General features: G+C 41.4%; 1 protein-coding gene across 13 annotated transcripts in view; it reads right to left on the reverse strand.

Moving 5' to 3' along the window:
• Positions 1–21,535, reverse strand: part of KIDINS220 (kinase D interacting substrate 220) — a 121,316-nt gene that overhangs the window by 67,778 nt on the left and 32,003 nt on the right. For all 13 annotated transcript variants that reach the window (XM_053587652.1, XM_053587648.1, XM_053587643.1 and 10 more), the window contains 5 exons: positions 18,383–18,580; positions 15,158–15,256; positions 11,440–11,538; positions 9,851–9,949; positions 3,693–3,870 (listed from right to left, as the gene is read on the reverse strand). In XM_053587652.1, the coding sequence (XP_053443627.1) occupies positions 3,693–3,870; positions 9,851–9,949; positions 11,440–11,538; positions 15,158–15,256; positions 18,383–18,580 (673 nt within the window). The remainder of the gene's footprint in view (positions 1–3,692; positions 3,871–9,850; positions 9,950–11,439; positions 11,539–15,157; positions 15,257–18,382; positions 18,581–21,535) is intronic.

Consider the following 21,535-nt stretch of genomic DNA (forward strand, 5'->3'; position numbering starts at 1 on the left):
GTAAGACACAATGCAATTTCAGAGACATTCAATTGTGGAACAATGTCTATTTTAGAATCAACAGAATATGAAAATAAAACACAAACTAGTAATAACAATTCAATATGAATAATACCCATGTAAATAAAGTTATAGATGTTACTAAAGAACATAAGAGATATGCTAAATCTTCCTGCCTGCTACGAGTCAGATAGAAAGGTCCAGCAATTCTCCCTAAATTCATCTAGCACTTTAGATCAATTCTAATGAAAATCCATGAGAATTTTTTAAAAATTGAAAACCAAAGAGAATGTAAGAATAGGTAAGAAATCATTGGAAAAGAATAAAAATTTTAAAACTACAATAATTAGAGTATCACAGCCCTACTATGAAACTAATTTATGGCTTTCATAGGAAAGCTAAAACCTAGTTATAACCTAAGAATATGGGGAAGGGGGGGAGGGAGGGAGAAGGTTGGGCAGAGGGAGGGTGATTGGTAGGATTACACCTGTGGTGCATCTTACAAGGGTACATGTGAAACTTAGTGAATGTAGAATATGATTGTCTTAACATAATAACTAAGAAAATCCCAGGAATGCTATGTTAACCAGTGTGATGAAAATGTGTCGAACTATTTATAAACCAATGTATGGTGCCCCATGATCGTATTACTGTACACAGCTATAATCTAATACTAATAAAAAATAAATTAAAAAAAATAGCAAAAAGTTCAGAAGAAAAACAATAATTAGAGTATCACAGAATTTGTACAGGATATTAGCATAAGTGGCATTTCAAATAAGATAGGAAGGAAAGGATAAAATAGTAAATGGTATTAGGAGAGTTTAAGCACTTATTTGTTAAATACATATATATTAAATTACAATGCTATGCAGACAGGTTCAGGAGGCTGAGACAGGAGGATTGCTTGAGTCCAGGAGTTTGAGGCCAGCCTGGGCAACACAGCAAAAAAACACTTGACACACTTAATAGCATCTATTAAGATTCTGAAACATTAAAAATTTAAATATAAAAAGTAAACCCATGAAAATGCTAGATGAAAATATAGGAGGCACTAAAAAAAAAAGAAATCTTGGCTCGGCGCTCATAGCAGAGTGGTTACAGCACTAGCCGCATACACTGAGGCTGGCGGATTCGAACCCAGCCCAGGCCAGCAAAACAACTGCAAAAAAAAAAAAAGCCAAGCATTGTGGCAGGCACCTGTAGTCCCAGTTAGTTGGGAGGCTGAGGCAAGAGAATCACTTAAGCCCAAAAGTTTGAGATTGCTGTGAGTTGTGACACCATGGCACTCTCCCAAGGGTGACATAGTGAGACTGTCTCAAAAAAAAGAAAATCTTGCTGGAAAAGCCTTTCTTTCTTAATATAATGTCAAAGCCAAAACAACAGTAAAAGACCAAGGAATGAACTGCAAAAATGTCTAACTATTGGATAGAGAATTAAAAACACCATGGCCATAGCCATGAGCATGCTCGGAGGGGAGGAATGCAACAGATGGGGTGGTCCCAGGATCAGCATTCATACATATGAAGATACTCAAGACCTATCTTTAAAAATATTAAAAACTAAAAAGAGGACAAAGTATACAAAAAGGAAAAGAGCAAAAATACAAATAGCCTATGATATATTAAAAGATCTCAATCTCTCCAATAATTTAAAAACACAAATTTAAAAGATTTTTTTTCTTATTCATCTATTAGCAAAGATTAAGAGCCTGGAAGTACTGTGTTAGCAACGTTGTGGGGAAGTGTGCTGTCCTATACTGCCAGAGGAGAAGACGTTTTTACAACATTTTTGGAAAGTCTATCTGTGGGCATCCACTGACTTGACAATTCTATGTCTATGAATTTATCCAAAGAAAATAATCCTAGATTAGAATCAACAAATACATGTACAAAGTATTCCCAGCATCCAAGATGTTACAGCAAAATAACCAAATATTCATCAACCAAGAACTCAATGTAGTCTCAGAATCTACGATGAAAGATTGTGCAATAATTAAAATATGATATAGTTCTTATTAAAAGCTTTTATAACATAGTAATGACGCAATTTCATTTGTTTAAGGCACAGTGTAAAACATTTCTACAAATGTAAAGAAAAGCCTAAAAGGTCATTCAAACAATGACCTCTAGAATTTGGGAGACAGGGAACAATGGGAAATTTGAACTTTCTGTTAAATTCTTATTTTCATACTTGACATGTGATGAGTGTGCATTACTACTATAATTAGAAAAAATATTTTAAAATGCAAAAATTCATAATAATAAAAAGAATCATATTCATAAACACACTGTAAAAAGCTAAAGTGGAAAGTAACAGGACTCTGCTATAATTCCTGATGGTTTCCAGGACTAACACGCTTTTTGAATTCTACAAAAAACTGTCCAATATTTCAGAACAGCACATAGGAATGATTACATTCTCATATGCATTCTTTTTATTTTTTATTTTTTTTTTTTTTTATTTATTTATTTTGGCCAGGGCTGGGTTTGAACCTGCCACCTCCGGCATATGGGACCGGCACCCTACTCCTTGAGCCACAGGCGCCGCCCCTCATATGCATTCTTTTCAATCCAAAATCATTTTAAGCCAAGCATGGTAGCTGGCACCTGTAATCCCAGTTACTCATGAGGCTGGGATAGGAGGACTACTTGAGTCCAGGAGTTCAAGGTTGAAGTGAACTATGATCATGCCACTGCCCCTCAGGCCGGGGGAAGGGCAAGACCCTGTCTCTTTAAAAAATATATACATTATTTATTTTAGCACAATATTCAGGGCATTACACTAGACATTACAGACGACCCACAGCTAAGAACAAGAAAGAGCTTGGGATCTGAAAGAGGTAAAATCCTAAAAGAAACAGAAGAAAAGGCCATCTATAGTAAGTATAAGAAAAGGAAAACAAACACTAGTGCTTAAGTATTCTTTTTGTTTTTTTTTAAGAGACAGAGTCTCACTACGTCGCCCTCGGTAGAGTGCCATGGCGTCACACAGCTCACAGCAACCTCCAACTCCTGGGCAAAGGCGATTCTCTTGCCTCAGCCTCCTGAGTAGCTGGGACTACAGAGGCCCGCCACAATGCCCAGCTATTTTTTTTGTTAGTTTGGCCGGGGCCAGGTTTGGACCCGCCACCCTCGGTATATGGGGCGGGCACCCTACCCACTGAGCCACAGGCACTGCCTATGCTTAAGTATTCTAATGAGGCAAAAATTTTATCTAAGCAGGCAGACCAGTTAGTCACTGAGAAGGAAATAAGTGACATGTGATGAGCCTTGAAGGAGAGGTCACTAAGAGGAAAAGGGATCCTGGGCACAGACGGGGGTAACTGAGGGGCAACACCACAGCAGAGAACTGGCAATGCTGGGCCACACTGGGGAAGGCTGAGTTAAAAGCACAAAGCAAACCCAGGAAAACAATGGGAGTAAAGACTCTTAAAAAAGGCAGCCAGACATTTAGAGGTCTTTAAAGCCAGTCGATGGCTCTGAGCATACTTAATTTGGAATGCCACAATGCAATGCAGAAGAACTTTAGACAGGGAGGATGACTTTTCCACAATATTTCCATAATGATTGAGTAAAACCATTTACTCAATTTTGATACTCTCGAGGCCATTGGCTGCTTTCATTTTTCATATTTTTTAAACAGAACATCCTTTTTTTAAAGCTCAGTTAGAAATAAATCCTAATACTTACTGGCTCCAAATATTTGAGTTAAAATGCTTTTCTGATGGCCACAGTCGACATTGTAAGGGGTCTCGCCTGCTCTGTTGGGTCTGTAAAGCAGCCGCCCATCTTTGGGGTTTCTTAAAAGGAGTTCTGCCAGTTTCCGGCTCCTTCCACGGATGGCAATGTGCAAAGGGGTGTCTCCTTTCTGTAAAAGATGGAGATGGAACTTGGACTTCCATATTTTTATATGTAGTATATATAGAGTAACAATTCCATGTTTCTGTAAAATAACAGAAAATCTGACATTTTCATATTTTTCCTTTAGAACACATACAGAGTATGAATTTTTACTTCTACCCCCACCCCGCCCCCATTTTCTTTCTCTGGTTCCTCACGCAGCTTTTCTCAGAAATTGCTCTTGCCGTGCCCTCCTGGATGAAAGTCATTCTCATCCCCTTCCCTCAACCCCCTGAAAGGAGAAGCAGCAGGTTCCTTCCTCCGTGCAGCACCTCCCAGGCCACGGATCCCCCCCACTGGTACCTACCCATCATCCACATCTTCACTGCCCAGGGGTGTCAGCCCCTTCCTGAACTGATCTGTATTCTATTTCACAGGGTTCTCCATTTGTCTAGCAAGCCCCACAATCCATGCTGACAGCCCATCTAACACGAGGCATTCAGACAGCATCTGCGACCTCTGTCAACCACTCAGCACCAAGGTGAGCCCGCAAATGTTGTTACTTTCCACTCTCTACTCCAAGTCCTTCAGGCAGTGTCTGTCCCTCCATGGCCACTCCAGGCTCTTCCACTCCCCTCACCTTTCACCGTTCCTTGTTAACACCTCCCAGCACATTAGTGCCCATATCCAACACAAACAGAAACCAGTAAGAGAAACCCACAGAGCCCTCTGCAGTGTGCAGAGCGCTCACCCGTGCATTACTCACAAAAGCCCCTCTTAAAGACAATCAATGACCCAAACTTAGCAAATTAAATCCTCAGTTCTCATCCACTTGGTCTCTCTACAGCACTAAATGAAAGTGGCCTGTGCCGCCCTTTCTGTGGCTCCCGTGGCATGACTTTGTCTCAACAGTTCTAGTCTCTTCCCATGTCCTAAGCATGGCACATTAGCTGTGTATTCACTGAGCTCACTGTATGTAAGGCACTGTGCTGACACTCTGGAGGACACAAAGATGGAAGACAAACCAGTTCCTGCCCTCACGGAGCTTATGTTGGAGTATGCAGGACCAGACAAACGTGCACACCTGTAAAGCAAACTACAGCATGCCACACGTCACAGAAGTCAATCTGATCTCAGTTTGATAACCTTAGTCACTCCCAGCAACTCACATCCCCAGGGACTAACTGGGACTAACTGCCACATCTCCATCACCAGCCTTGGTTTCGTGCCCACATTCCAGCCCTACACTTCCCACTGCCTACCGGCCACAGTGTCCTGACATCTCATCAGCCCTGGGACTAAACATAACTGAACCTGACGTCACTACCTTACTTCCCCACCTCAACTCCACTTCTCATCCCCAAACCCGTGAGAAGGCAACGTTATCATCAGCAGTATTCCTGGCAGCCACAAGATTTCTGATACTTCAGAGAAGATTCCACACACCCTGATAATATGCTGGAGATAAGGAGAGCAGAGATGGGCTACATAAAAATAACACTAATCTTTTTTTTTTTTTTTTGTAGAGACAGAGTCTCACTTTATGGCCCTCGGTAGAGTGCCGTGGCATCACACAGGTCACAGCAACCTCCAACTCCTGGGCTGAAGCGATTCTCTTGCCTCAACCTCCCGAGTAGCTGGGACTACAGGCACCCACCACAACGCCCGGCTATTTTTTGGTTTGCAGGTCAGCCGGGGCTGGGTTTGAACCTGCCACCCTCGGTATATGGGGCCGGCGCCTTACTGACTGAGCCACAGGCGCCGCCCAATAACACTAATAACACTAATCTTTACTCTCAAATGTGTTTTTCTGAAATCCTCTGTGAAGAGCCAGGTGCAAGACATACACAGGTTTGTATCTTCAATTCTGACGGGACAGCACCTCGTCTGTCCTTGCTAAGAATGGGTTAAAGGAATGAACAACCGTTCCAACTACCCGTTGAATCTCTCTCAGCAAGTTTCACGTGCTATCTCTGGCTCAGCAACATACAAAAGGAAACAAAGAGGCCTTCAAGAGAATTATTAATGACTATGAAATAATCACTGACAAATAGCATATTGCATAATTAATGAGGCTATATAGAATTTAAAAGGTAGAGCCCATATTGCAAACTGGGGACCACTAGCAACAGAATGAGGAAAACAGGCATTATGGAAAGTTTACTTTAAAGCTTTTTACAATATTCAATTTCAAAAACTCTTCTTTGATATTTTTGTCCTTCCTAATTTTTAATATTAAAATTTCCTCTTTGTTGCCCATTTTCTCCATTGCTCTTTAACATTGTAATGGAAGTTTTAGCCATTGCAATTAGGGAAGAAAAGGCGATCAAGGGTCTCCACATAGGGTCAGAAGAGATCAAACTTTCACTCTTTTCAGATGATATGATCGTATATCTGGAAAACACTAGGGATTCTACTACAAAACTTTTAGAAGTGATAAAGGAATACAGCAATGTCTCAGGCTACAAAATCAATACCCATAAATCTGTAGCCTTTACATATACCAACAATAACCAAGCCGAAAAAACAGTCAAGGACTCTATTCCTTTCACAGTAGTGCCAAAGAAGATGAAATATTTGGGAGTAGACCTAACAAAGGACATGAAAGATCTCTACAAAGAGAACCGTGAAACTTTAAGAAAAGAAATAGCTGAAGATGTTAACAAATGGAACAATATACCATGCTCATGTCTGGGAAGAATCAACATTGTTAAAATGTCTATACTACCCAAAGCAACATATAATTTTAATGCAGTTCCTATTAAAGCTCCATTGTCATATTTTAAAGATCTTGAAAAAAATAATACTTCGTTTTATATAGAATCAGGAAAAAACCTCGAATAGCCAAAACATTACCTCAGCAATAAAAACAAAGCAGAAGGGGGTGGCAACTGTGGCTCAGTGAGTACGGCGCCGGCCCCATATACCGAGGGTGGTGGGTTCAAACACAGCCCCAGCCAAACTGCAACCAAAAAATAGCCGGGCGTTGTGGCAGGCGCCTGTAGTCCCAGCTGCTCGGGAGGCTGAGGCTAGAGAATCACATAAGCCCAAGAGCTGGAGGTTGCTATGAGCCGTGTGACGCCACGGCACTCTACCGAGGGCAGTAAAGTGAGATTCTGTCTCTACAAAAAAAAAAAAACAAAAAAACACAAAGCAGGAGGAATCACGCTACCAGACCTGAGACTATACTATAAATCGATAGTGATCAAAACAGCATGGTATTGACACAAAAACAGAGATGTAGATGTCTGGAACAGAATAGAGAACCAAGAGACGAATCCAGCTACTTACCGTTATTTGATCTTTGACAAGCCAATTAAAAACATTCAGTGGGGAAAAGATTCCCTATTTAACAAATGGTGCTGGGTGAACTGGCTGGCAACCTGTAGAAGATTGAAACTGGACCCACACCTTTCACCACTGGATAAAAGATTTAAACTTAAGACATGAAACTATAAAAATACTTGAAGAAAGTGCAGGGAAAGGGCAGTGCCTGTGGCTCAGTCAGTAAGGCGCAAGCCCCATATACCGAGGGTGGCGGGTTCAAACCTGGCCCCGGCCAAATTGCAACCAAAAAAAAAAAAAAAAATATCTGGGCATTGTGGTGGGTGCCTATAGTCCCAGCTACTCGGAAGGCTGAGGCAAGAGAATCGCTTGGGCCCAGGAGTTGGAGGTTGCTGTGAGCTGTGTGAGGCCACGGCACTCTACCGAGGGCCATAAAGTGAGACTCTGTCTCTACAAAAAAAAAAAAAAAGAAAGTGCAGGGAAAACTCTTGAAGGAATCGGCCTGGGTGAATATTTTATGAGGAGGACTCCCCAGGCCATTGAAGCAGTATCAAAAATATACTACTGGGACCTGATCAAACTAAAAAGCTTCTGCACAGCCAACAACATAGTAAGTAAAGAAAGCAGACAGTCCTCAGAATGGGATAAAATATTTGCAGGTTATACCTCCAATAAAGGTCTAATAACCAGAATCCACAGAGAACTCAAAAGTATTAGCAAGAAAAGAACATGTGCTCCCATCTCAGGGTGGGCAAGGGACTTGAAGAGAAACTTCTCTAAAGAAGACCGATGCAAGATCTACAAACACATGAAAAAAAGCTCATCATCCTTAATCATCAGAGAAATGCAAATCAAAACTACCTTGAGATATCACCTAACCCCAGTAAGAGTAGCCTACATAACCAAGTCCCACAATCAGAGATGTTGGCGTGGATGTGGAGAAAAGGGCACACTTCTACGCTGCTAGTGGGAATGCACACTAATACGTTCCTTCTGGAAGGATGTTTGGAGAATACTTAGAGACCTAAAAATAGACCTGCCATTCGATCCTCTAATTCCTTTACTAGGTTTATACCCAGAAGACCAAAAATCACAATATAACAAAGACATCTGTACCAGAATGTTTATTGCAGCCCAATTCATAATTGCTAAGTCATGGAAGAAGCCCAAGTGCCCATCGACCCACGAATGGACTAGCAAATTGTGGTACATGTATACCATGGAATATTATGCAGCCTTAAAGAAAGATGGAGACTTTATCTCTTTCATGTTTACATGGATGGAGCTGGAACATATTCTTCTTAGCAAAGTATCTCAGGAATGGAAGAAAAAGTATCCAATGTACTCAGCCCTCCTATGAAGCTAAATTATAGCTTTCACATGAAGGCTATAACCCAACTATAGCACAAGACTATGGGGAAAGGGCCAAGGAAGGGGAAGGGAGGAAGGGTAATGAGTGGGGCCACACCTATGGTGCACCTTAGAATGGGTACAGGCAAAATTTACTAAAGGCAGAATACAAATGTATACATACAATAACTAAGAAAATGCCACGAAGGCTTTTGATCAGAATATTTCAGATTGTATATGAAACCAGCACATTGTACCCCTTGATTGCACTAATGTACACAGCTATGATTTAACAATAAAAAAGGAAAAAAAATTAAAAAATAAAATTTCCTCTCTTTTACATGAAATTATATTCATATGGCAATGATGGATGGAGGAATTATTTTTGGTTTTGCTTTTATTTTTTAAATAAAGTTGTGAAACGTGAGAAAATAAAAAGCAAACACATCGATTCTCTGTTTTTTGTTTAACTGTCTCATAAATAATAGGAAGATAAAGTTTATCTATTATGAGTTAGTAAAGCCCAAATCATACAATTTATAATATTTCTTGCTTCATATGTAAATCACTTCTTTTATGGAGGAAAAACAGTTTGAATAGAGAAAGAAAGAAGTCTGTTTAAAATGAAAACTAAGGGTGGCACCTGTGGCTCAAGGAGTAGGGCGCCGGTCCCATATGCCAGAGGTGGCGGGTTCAAACCCAGCCCCGGCCAAAAACCACAAAAAAAATAAAATAAAATGAAAACTAAAATCAGACATCAATTCTATAAGTAGTAAGCAATTTAGAGTTAAATTTATTAGAGAAAATATGAAAATTTCTCTAAAAGGGATTTATAACAAGGATACAAGCAGAACACTTCCTCTCCTGTCAGTGAACAGTAAGTCTGCTTTGAGAGTCTACCTTCTCCAGCCCTTGGATTCTTCCCTTCTGTTTATGCACGACAAGCTCTACCCCAAGGAAGGCCTGCTCATGTACTGTCCAAGGCAGCACGCCCCAGAACTGGTGTCAGCCATGGAAGGAAACCAGAAGCAGCTTCGTTAATAGCTGTTCAGCGTACTACAGTTAACACCATCAGAATCTCAGGCGGACATCCCGAGCAAGCATCTCTCCCCACACAAACTGAAATCAGGTCCCCATGCATCCACTACATATAGAGGTCAGTCTACCATCAGGTTTCCAAAAAGTGATCTGTGGGCTGGGTGCAGAGGCTCACGCCTGTAACCCTAGCATTCTGGGAAGCCAAGGGAGGAGGGTCACTTGAGCCCAGGGAGCTATGACCACGCAGTTGCACTCTAGCCCGGACAGCAGAGTCAAACTCTATTTCAAAACAAGAAAAAAAAAAAAAAAAAGTACTGCCCACATAGATGCTTTACCTTATCTACAGCAGACACTTTAGCTCCTTTATCCAGCAGCAGCTCCACCACTTCAATGTTCCTCATCTTGGTAGCCTTTATAAGTGGCGTTTCACCATCCTGTGGGCACAGATCAGAATGTCTGCCTTATCAATAACTTTACACCTAAATGTCTGTCATATAAATGCACAAGACAAGAAATATCTGACTCTGCTGTAACAGTCAAATATTTAAATATTGTCAAGAAAACACAGTTTAAAGACAGGAGATGAACGAACACAATGTGGGGGTGGAGGAATGAGCAAGTGGGGGTGGACAGAGGGGAATGGAGGGGGATGGGGGTCACAATGTACGGCAAACCTTTGGGGTCAGGACACAATTATAAGAGAAACTTTATCTGACAAATGCAATCAGTGTAACCTCTTTGTACCCTCAATGAATCCCAAAAGATAAAATAAGAAAAAGAAGAAGAAGAAAAGAAAACATAGTTTAAAGCTAACAGAAAAGTGGTTTTCTTTTCATGACCACTTGTTTGTACTGAAATAACTGTATATCCCTTGGCCGGGTGCGGGATGTGTCTGCCTGCGTATGTCACGCCCACAGCAGTCTCTGCCCTTGTGGGCTGCTCCTGTCACCCCCAGGTTCCACCAGTGACCTCTGGGGCAGCCCCTCCAGAGGCTACTTCCCATTCTCACCATCTCCCCACCAACCAACCCACAGTCCAGCCATCAACATCCAGGCAAGCCAGTACTTAAGACTTTTTCAGAAATTTCATCACTTCAGTTCTTTGTGACACTAATGACCTGTGTGTAACAGGGGAAACCATTTAATATAAGCAGATGGCTTCAGAAACCTCACAAGAGTTTGTGATTGCCTTCAAAACCAAACCAAAGGAAACGAGTGACCACAATTCATCCCTGAGTTAGGAAAGACAAAAACCTGGTCACAAGCCATAGGTAGTCAGAGTGGCTGACCCAGGAGTCCAAAAGAAAAAGAGAAAAGAAGATCAAGGAGCTACCTGCAAGGAGGGACCATGGCTGGTTCAGAAATATGCTGGTCCAAATCTCCAGCTGATGAGCAGGATTGTCTTATGGGTCCTCTGTTATTTTGCTTCATTTATTAAGAGTTCATGTCATTTCAATCCAGAATTCCAATAATATTTTCCCCATAGAAAACTACTATACATAAGGCTAAATACAATCACCAAAGTTCTATATACCATTTTATTTTTCATATAATTTGAGTAAAATAGGCTACAGTGGCTGGATTAGGGAATTAACCACTGGTCACAGTTGTCTTTTAAATGGAAATGCGCTCTGGATTCCAAATGACAGGAACATAAAAGAATTTGGGGAGAATGATCGCTCCACAATTTAAGAATACCTCATATTGTACTTTCTGAAAAGTATTTAATTTAAGTAAACAACTTACGCACCATATTACGCTGTGAATGCACAAATCCTGAAAGGATACAAAGTTACTCCTCAGTTTAATATGAATTATCAGTAAAATCAATATAACTCTAACACCGAGCAAAGATGACTGAACACAAGGGCAGGACCTGCGTTCAGCAGCAGGTGTGGCTAACAGGACAGAAATGCCATCCATACCTTTGTGCATATTTCAGTGTCAGGATTGCACTGTAAGATATCTCTCACCATTGTTGCATTTCCTTTCTCAACAGCCCAATACAAAGCAGTTTTACTGTCCTATATAATTAAAAAGAAAAACAATTCAGCAATCACTTCACATAAAATATAATATTTACAACTGCTATTTGTGAAACATCTTTTCTGGCAAATATCCAATGTACTCAATACTAATATGGAGCCAGTAGATGATCTAATTGACACCCACACAGCAGAAAAACTCAATTCAATTCAAGTTGGGGGAGAGGGAATAAAGGAGGGAGGGAGGGGAGGGCCTTGGGGTGTTCTCACTTAATGGGCACAATGTCGGACTGTACGACACACCTTTTGGGTGCAGGACCCAACTACAAGAGGGACTTTATCTAACAAATTCAAATATTGTGAGTGGGTTGTTTGTACCCTCACATTAACCTGAAATTTATTTATTTATTTATTTATATATATATATATATATATATATATTCCCCCCACCCCCAGTTTTTGGCCGGGGCCGGGTTTGAACCTGCCACCTCTGGGACATGGGGCCAGCGCCCCACTCCTTTGAGCCACGGGTGCCGCCCAACCTGAAATATTTTTAAAAAATTAAAAAAAAAAAAAAAAAAGGCAGCGCCCATAGCTCAGTGGGTAGGGCACCAGACACATATACCCAGGCTGGTGGGTTTGAACCCAGCCTGGGCCAGCTAGACAACAATAACAACTGCAACAAAAAAAATAGCCAGGCGTTGTGACAGGCGCCTGTAGTCCCAGCTACTTGGGAGGCTGAGGCAAGAGAATCGCTTAAGCCCAAGAGTTTGAGGTCGCTGCAAACTGTGACACCAGGGCACTCTATTGAGGGCAACATAGTGAGACACTGTCTCAAAAAAATAAAAAATAAAAATCTTTTTTGCCAGAAAACATTTGAACAGGCAATATAGTGGGAAATAACATTAATCCTTATGCTATCTTAGATTTATTTTTGAGAACTCTTCATGAAAGAAGTTTATGAAAACTTAACATTGCTTGACTTTAAAAGTAGCAATCCATAGAGTTAATAATAGTAAACTATACTTTTATAACACAAACAGATTTCAGGAATGCCTGAACTCTATAAACTTGGACAAGTCACTTAAATACTCTGACTCTTCGATTTTCATCTGTAACATGGTCAAGTGTACCCGCTCAGTGTTCCAAAAGACAATGCAAGAGAATGTACTTCACAAACACGAGGCATTATCATTTTTAGCTTTATTTCCACCTGTCCTGCACCCTTATACTTTCTTGATCAGATCCTTAAAAATCCTATCTAGCTCAAAAACCAAAAATTAATAGCTAAAGAAGAAAAAAGCTGATTAAAACACAGGAAAACAGATTGATAGACACAAAGTAGTTAGGTAAAAGTCTAAATAGGTGAACTAGAAATCATCTTTTAGTGAAAATATGATTTTTTTTTTTTTTTTGCAGTTTTTGGCTGGGGCTGGGTTTGAACCCACCACCTCGGGCATATGGGGCCGGCACCCAATTCCTTTGAGCCACAGGCGCTGCCCAGTGAAGATATGATTTTAACCCAAACGATAAGGAATGACTTTTTGCTGCTGTCACATTAAGTTTCCTACATCGAAATTTCCCTGACAGTGTTCCTTACACTAGCTGTCTGACTTTCTTAGGGTGGCCCTCAAACATCTCTGGTGCCACTTTCCTTCCCCTTAAATTTCTCTGCCTCACACCCCTACCCCTCCACCCCTCCACCAGACTGATTCACTCTTGAGCTTGGAACAGTCTTTCACTTTACAGTTTTCTCAGACGTTCTCATCCTGAACCTCAGGTTTCCCTTCCTCTACCCATCTAAACCAACTCATCTTAAACTTGACTCAATTTTTACCTTCTTTCTTTATTTTATTTTTTTTTTTTGAGACAGAGTCTCCCCATGTTGCCCTGAGTAGAGTGCTGTAGCATCACAGCTCACAGCAACCTCAAACTCCTGGGCTTAAGCGATTCTCTAGCCTCAGCCTCTCAAGTAGCTGGGACTACAGCCCACCCACCACAACGCCCAGCTATTCTTTCTCGTTGCAGTTGTTATTGTTGTTTTAACAGGCCCAGCCAGGTTCGAACCCACCAGCTTCAGTCTATGTAGCCGGCACCCTAACCACTGAGCTACGGGCACCACCAATTTCTACCTTCGTTCAAGAGTCTCCTTTCTTGGGCGGCGCCTGTGGCTCAAAGGAGTAGGGCGCTGGCCCCATATGCCGGAGGTGGCAGGTTCAAATCCAACCCCGGCCAAAAACTGCAAAAAAAAAAAAAAAGAGTCTCCTTTCTTAGTACCTTCTTTCCCCACCTTGACTTCTATTTGAACCTTTCACTAGGCAATCAATCATATTCTATTTTGTGGCTTTGCTTTTTGTTTATATAAAGCATAAAAATAAACAAACTAAAGCAGCTCCTATGCCTCAGTGGGCAGGGTGCTGGCCCCATATAACAAGGGTGGTGGGTTCAAACCCGGCCTCACCCAAACTGCAACAAAAAAATAGCCAGGCATTGTGGCGAGCACCTGTAGTCCCAGCTACTCAGGAGGCTAAGGCAAGAGAATCGCCTATGCTCAAGAACTTGAGGTTGCTGTGAGCTGTGACGCCACGGCCCTCTACCGAGGGCAACAAGGTGAGACTCTGTCTCTGTAAAAAAAAAGAAAAAATATAAAAAAATAAACAGGCGGTGCCTGTGGCTCAGTGAGAAGGGCGCCAGCCCCATATACCTTAGGTGGCGGGTTCAAACCCGGCCCCAGCCAAACTGCAACAACAAAAAAAAATAGCCAGGCATTGTAGCGGGTGCCTGTAGTCCCAGCTACTGGGGAGGCTGAGGCAAGAGTATCGCCCAAGCTCAGGAGCTGGAGGTTGCTGTGAGCTGTGTGACGCCACGGCACTCTACCAAGGGTGACAAAGTGAGACTCTGTCTCTAAAAAAAATAAATAAATAAATAAAAAATAAACAAACGAAAACTTTCCGAATTAAAATACTGTTTATTAAAGGCAAGGGTCCCATATTAATTCCCCCACAAAATTTGGCATAATATTTATTAGTTTGATTCAAAAATGGATTTGGATACAAGAAATATGGGGGCTAAATATGAGGAAAAATTAAGTAGAAATGCACACTGTCAACAACAAAATGAGTTACCAAGAATTTTTTTAATCTAAAAGCTCTTGAGGTATTAAATTCACAACTGTGGGCAAGGCTTTTATTAATTAAAATTAATACCCTGGGTAGCTCTGCGAATGGTGACTACCTTAGGCGAAGGCCACAGACACTACCCGAGGACCTAGGAAAGGCAAGCAGAGCGGGGGGGTGGGGGGGAGAAGAAACCAAACAGCAAGCACAGAACAAGAGCGCGCAGAAAGCAAGGGCGTGCCGAGCACCCCGAGTGCTGCTGCCACCTGTCTGCACTCACTGGCCACTCATGCAGGGTCACTGGAGACATCTGTATGTCAGGAAGGGAGGGACAGTCTAAAAACACGAGCTTCTTTTTGGTTTACTAAATTTAACTTGACATAAACATGAACATTTTATAATCATGGCAATAAAAATATATATCCATTAAATGTACTAGAGTTTAAAAGTTCACCTCCATAAGAAAGTGGGAAGAATAACATTAGTCAGCACATACAAGTGATTACACTCAAACCTAACAACTGCACTGTGATCACACACACCTGTCCTCTGATGTCTATATCAGCATACTTTTGGAGAAGGGCTCGAACAATTTCAACATGACCACCTCTGACAGCTCCAATCAACACAGTGTCCCCACTCTAAAAAGCAAAAAACCCCAAGGTGACGCGAGGAAAACACATAAGCACTGTTTTGAAGTTAAGAATAATCATTTATTAATACAACAGACTTGTTCTAAAAATTTCCTGAAAAAGAATTTATCTCCAACTAAGAGAAAACTTTTAATTAACTAATATTCGTATCTTATATTAAAAGCCCTCAAAGTAAGGACTTTATGCCTCAAAATGAGTTTAGCAAACAATTATTCAGAACAAGAATTCATTCTCTTTGAAAGTAACCTTCCATTACAAATGTAAATTAAATAAAAGGACACTGTGGCTGTCAATGCCCCAGATGAACAATAGGCCAGGCACAGTGGCTCACTCCTATTATCCAAGCACTGTAGGAGGCCGAGACTGGAGGATCCCTTGAGCACAGGAGTTCAAGACCAGCCTAACCAAGAGCCAGATCCCATCTCTACCAAAAAATAGAAGAAAAATAAATTAGCCGGGCATGGTGGCAGGCGCCTGTAATTCCAGCTACTTGGGAGACTGAGGCAAGAGGATAGCTTAACCCCAGGAGTTTGAGGTTGCTGAGAGCTAGGCTCACATCATAGCACTCTAGCCTGGGAAACAGAGTGAGACTGTTTCAAAAAAAAAAAAAAAAGGAAATTACATAATAAAACCCTATGGAATAATGCTATATGACAAAAGCTATGAGTTCTGAAGAGGAGCTATAAAGCTAGAGCCTCAGTGGGTTTACAGCTGTGGTTAGTTCGTAAGGGTAAGGTGTGTTTCTGGACCAACATCCATGAATACCTGGTCAATTTGGCAATTACAATCCAGAAAAGCATTAAGACTGATTCATTCCCCAGGACAAGACTTGGACAAAGTTCATGACCTCATAAGGACATCTCTTTATCCTGAAATTATACTCACCCAGAAACAATAATTTTTTTTTTTTTTGTAGTTTTTGGCCAGGGCTGGGTTTGAACCCACCACCTCCAGCATATGGGGCCCTACTCCTCAGGCCATAGGCACCACCCAGAAACAATAATTTTTTTTGCAGTTTTTGGCCAGGGCTGGGTTTGAACCCGCCACCTCCGGCATATGGGGCCAGCGCCCTACTCCTTTGAGCCACAGGAGCCGCCCGAAACAATAATTTTTAATTATCTCTTCCCATTACTTCAAATACTGGAAATGGTTATTTTGGAAAATGGCATACATCTTTTATTTACTGTTAAATTACAAATCAATTGCAGGCTTTTTGCTTGGGTGAGCGCCACAGCTGCGGTTTCATTCAGTCCTTACCAGCCCCCAAACAAGATGCAAGTCCTCCAGGTCTGTTCATGTTTTGCACCATTGTGTAATGTCTTATCTACCAAAGCAGACAAATCTTAGCTGAGAATCCAACATTGACATGGGTATAGACTAGTAAATTAATAAAGGGTTACAAATATTTCACTATATATGATGTACCATGCAGTATTCTAAGCAGGGAACCAGACAGATAAGGTCCTGGCCCTGGGAGAATTTACAGTCTGAGGGTGAAAGACAATATACAATAAAAAAAAAGTTAGCCAAATGCTATGCAAGTAAGTTAAAATAGGGTAATAGGACAGAAAATGACCAGTGGCTACTCTGGACTGGGTAGTTGAAGAAGACCTTTCAGAAGAGGGAACATTTAAGCTGAGGGAATAACAAGGAGCAAGGGGTGGCGCCTGTGGTTCAGTGAGTAGGGTGCGGGCCCCATATACTGATGGTGGCGGGTTTGAACCCAGCCCCAGCCAAACTGCAACAAAAAATAGCTGGGCGCTGTGGCGGATGCCTGTAGTCCCAGCTACTTAGGAGGCTGAGGCAAGAGAATCGCCTAAGTCCAAGAGCTGGAGGTTGATGTGAGCTGTGACGCCACGGCACTCTACCGAGGGCAACAAAGTGAAGAAAAGGAAAAAAAGGGGGCGCCAGGATGTGAAGATCAGCATGCCAGCTGCAGAGTCCTTAGGGCAGGCACAAGATCAGGGTGTCCCAAGGGGAAAAGCACTAACTCGTCTACAACCTGCTGAAACCAAGAAGATTGGTACGAAATGAGGACAAGAGGCCGGCAAAGGCAGTGCCCTAACGTGTCTATAAACTAAAGAAGTGACATTTATCCTAAGTAGAGGAGGAAGTCTTGGATGGCTTGAAACAAAGGGGCACAAGAAGAGATTCACTGTTTTAAAGCAGCAGTTTTCAACCTGTGGGTCGCGACACCTTGGGGGTCAAATGACCCTTTCACGGGGGTTGCCTAAGACCATCCTACATATCAGATATTTACATTATAATTCACAACAGTAGCAAAATTACAGTTATGAAGTAGCAACAAAAATCATTTTATGGTTGGGGGTCACCATAATATGAGGAACTGTATTAAAGGGTCACGGCATTAGGAAGGTTGAGAGCCAGTGTTTTAAAGACTGCTCTGAGAATAGAGTGGAGAACACAGTAGTGGAAAGGAGAGAACCAGCTGCGCTGATGCTGTCCCTGTAACCACGGGAGACGGCTACCTGGGCTGGAGAGCTAACAGCAGCGGTGAAGACACGTGGAAGACACGACAGAGGTGACGGTGTTCTGGGGCAGAGTGAACAGAACCTGCTGCAGACCTGGATGCGGGGGAGAGCATAGAGAGAAGCCAAGGCTAATGCACAGGACTGTTCCTGCCACTTGCTGAGATGGAGAAGACTGAAGGAAAAGCAGGTTAGCGGTGAAAAAAACGGGTCATCTGCTTGCCTTAAGTTAAGCAGCCAAGGAGGACCTTCAAATAGCGAGTTCAGGGAGAGCTAGATATTTCAGTGTGAAGCTCAGAGAAGTGAGGACAATGGAAAGAAAAGTGAAAATCTTCAGGGTAAAGAGTGGTTCTTAAACTCCATAACAGTTTAAGAGCCATGAACAACACCTTCCGTGTGTATAGCAAGCACAGTTACAGACACGCATGTGATGTTTCCAATAAAATTATTTGACAAAAGTAAAAAAGGGCCATCTTCAAAAGACTAATTTTTAACTTATTAGTTCTAAAGGTAGAAATGAAACTTATCTTAAAACCAGTTTATATCACGCATGAGGAATTTTGAAAGCGGGTAAGAGGCGACTGAAGCCACCTTCCATCCACTTCGCCATTGGAAGGTGACCTACCCTGTCCGGGATGTTCACGTAGGTTCCAGCATCCAGCAGATCCTGTACGATCTCTGTATGTCCCTCCTTTGATGCAATCATCAAAGCTGTGTTTCCATCCTTATCTGTTAGATTTACATTTGGATTCCTCTTTAAAATTTCTTTTACTGACTGGGTGTAGCCTCCTTTTACTGCCACAATAAGTGCAGTCATTGAATTCTAAAAAAAGAAAGAGAAGTCAATAAATTAGTATATTCTAGAAAACATATGCTGTTGCCATAATCATGCAATAGGTGTTTCCAAATAGTTGCCTATTATTAACAGTCATTTCTGATAATAAAAAGCCAACACAAACAACCAGACATATACCAAAATGGCCAAGAAGCCTATTTGTTTTGAGACAGAGTCTCACTTGGTCACCCTCAGTAGAATGCTATGGAGTCTTAGCTCAAAGCAACCTCAAATTCTTGGGCTCAAGTGATCCTCTTTCCTCAGCCTCCCAAGTAGCTGAGACTACAGGCGCCCACCACAACAGTGTCCGGCTCTGGCTAAGGCTGATCTCAAACCTGTGAACTCAGGCAATCCTACTGCCTCGGCCTCCCAAGTGCTGGGATTATAGGTGTGAGTCACTATACCCAGCCCATATTTTGTTTTTGAAGATACATTAATTCTCTTGAGCCATTAGAACTATTATTATAATTCAATAAATGATTATCTGAAACTGGATTCATTCACAATGAACAAACTCCCTCATTAAGGTAATTAAGTATAACATAGTTGACAGGGTAACTAAATTAAAGACATTGTAAATTAAATAATCTAGAGTAAAGTAAACAGACTTTAAACTAAGAATTCTTTATAATAAAACTCATGAAAAACTGAAGATAAACAAGGAACTAATAGTTGTAGGATATTTCAAGAAAAGTACATCATATGTTCTTTCACAGTTTTCTAGAAAGCACATTTCAAAAACTGTCTTAAGTAGTTCTTTTAAAAACTATACATCTACTTTATAACAATCAAATAACAGAAGAATCTGCCTCACTACCAGACATGTTAAAATTGCTTCCTGAGATGCTGATTTACTTTAAATGTCAAATGATTTCCTACAGAAATATTTTGGTTCTTAGATCAGCCCCTAAAACTAAGCTGTCATTTTCCCCATATTATAACAACACAGCCTTAGCAGTCATCACGAGACAAGCCAGTCATCCATCTGACCAACTGCCCAGAAAGGACTCCGGGGGGGGGGGGGGGGGCAGGCCGGTCCCAGCTGCCTCCCGTGCAGGCTGTCTCCATGCGGCATGAGAACGGGACGTAGGCCTTGAAGGTCAGCAGTTAGTAGCTTCCGCCAATATGAATAGCGGGAGGAACTGATCTGGATTATGCCAAAGAGAGCTCGCTCTTGTTCCATTACAGCCAGAGACCTAGGAGTTACCTCTTAATCCTTATGATTCATCTCACGTAAGATGATAATTCTACAAATAGTCACCTGTATTATATTTTAACTGTTTCTTGTGCATAAACATTGTTTCCTTTAACTAAATTCCTATAAAAAGGTGAAAGCTACTTGTTAGGCTTCTCCAGTCTCCCCAACACACTTGGCACAGGTGGGTACGCGGCAGGTGCTCAATAAAGAATACGTAACTGTTAGTCGGTAAGATGTCTTTAACCAATTTTTAAGTTTTCTATGTTCTGACAGCTGATTTGTGGCTTTTCAAAATCTATTTATTCAAGAGAAGTAATATAGCACAGCTAAAAATATCCCAAAAAATACATTATAATAAATATTTTAAAGAAAAGGAATTTTAGTGGAGCATTATTTTTCTATAATTAACATTAAAAACTATTTGATTTGAACATTTTTTAAAACTATTTTCACTAAGTGTAAAAGGAAATAAACTAGGTTTCCTCCTATATTCTCACAACACAAAATACTCCCAAGACCAAAAGTGTAGAGGCTTTTCCCCACTGACCAAGCAAGCAATCTGTTCTGCAGCAGACACTAGCTAGGTATTCACCAATTCAAATCCAAGATCCCGCCGGTTAGAGATCAGTCCCTGAGATACCCCAAGACACCCCTACTTCCAATGCCAACGGAAAGTTCCTGGTCATTTTACCTGTGCTTCTGACCGAATGACTAGAAATGGGGGTTGCCACAACCCTCTCTCCTTGAGCTTTATTAATCTGCTAGAGTGGCTTACAAAACTCAGGCTTACTTAACATTTACCAGTTTTTTATAAAGTATATTTTAAAGGATACAAATAAACACACAAATGAAGAAATAGGTGGGACGAGGTCTAGAAGGGTGCTGAAAACAGAAATTTTTGTTCCCATGGTATTGGGGAATGCCACCCACCTGGAAGTACCCTGAACCCAGTCCTTTGGGGGTTTTACAAAGGCTTCATTATGAAGGCATCTTTGACTAATCACTGTCCATTGGTGATCAACTCAACCTTTAGCCTCTCTGGGAGGATAGGTTAGTGAGCTCAAACCCCCTGAGCACAACCTTTGTTCCCCTGGCAACAGGCACCTCATTAACATTAACTCAGGTGAGGCTGAAAGGGGATTGTTGTTAAGTAACAAAAAACTGTCTTTCACTTTTATTACTCTAGGACAGCGGTTCTCAACCTGTGGGTCGAGACCCCTTTATAACAACAAAAATACATCGCAGCATTAGGAAGGTTGAGAATCACTGCTCTAGAACAAGGACAAAAGGTAAAACATGTTAACAAAGGATATGGAGCAGTGAACTAAGAACCACATGTAAAAACCAAAGTACAGCCACACAGCACATTGTAGCTGAGACCTCACAAGGTGGCCTCATAAGATTATAATACCAGAGTTTTACTCTACCTTTTCTGTGTTCAGCCATGTTAAATGTACAAATACTCACCCTTGCACTACAGCTGCCTATAGTCTTCCACGCGATAACTCACTGTCAAGGGTTGTAGCCTATTAGAAATAGGCTGTGCCATCACCAGGCATGCTATACCAACGAGGTATGAGCAAGCACATTCTACGATGTTCACAGAGGGGTGGAATCACCTAATGACAACATTCTTGGAACATACTCCCATAGTGACACATGACTGTATATATATAAATGTCATACTAGTATTGCTAAAAGTTATTCTTTATACCATGACTGAATGGACTCTCTCTTAGCCATAG

The sequence above is a fragment of the Nycticebus coucang genome, chromosome 4, assembly GCF_027406575.1.
Source record: "Nycticebus coucang isolate mNycCou1 chromosome 4, mNycCou1.pri, whole genome shotgun sequence".
In the NCBI taxonomy this organism is placed as follows: domain Eukaryota; kingdom Metazoa; phylum Chordata; class Mammalia; order Primates; family Lorisidae; genus Nycticebus; species Nycticebus coucang.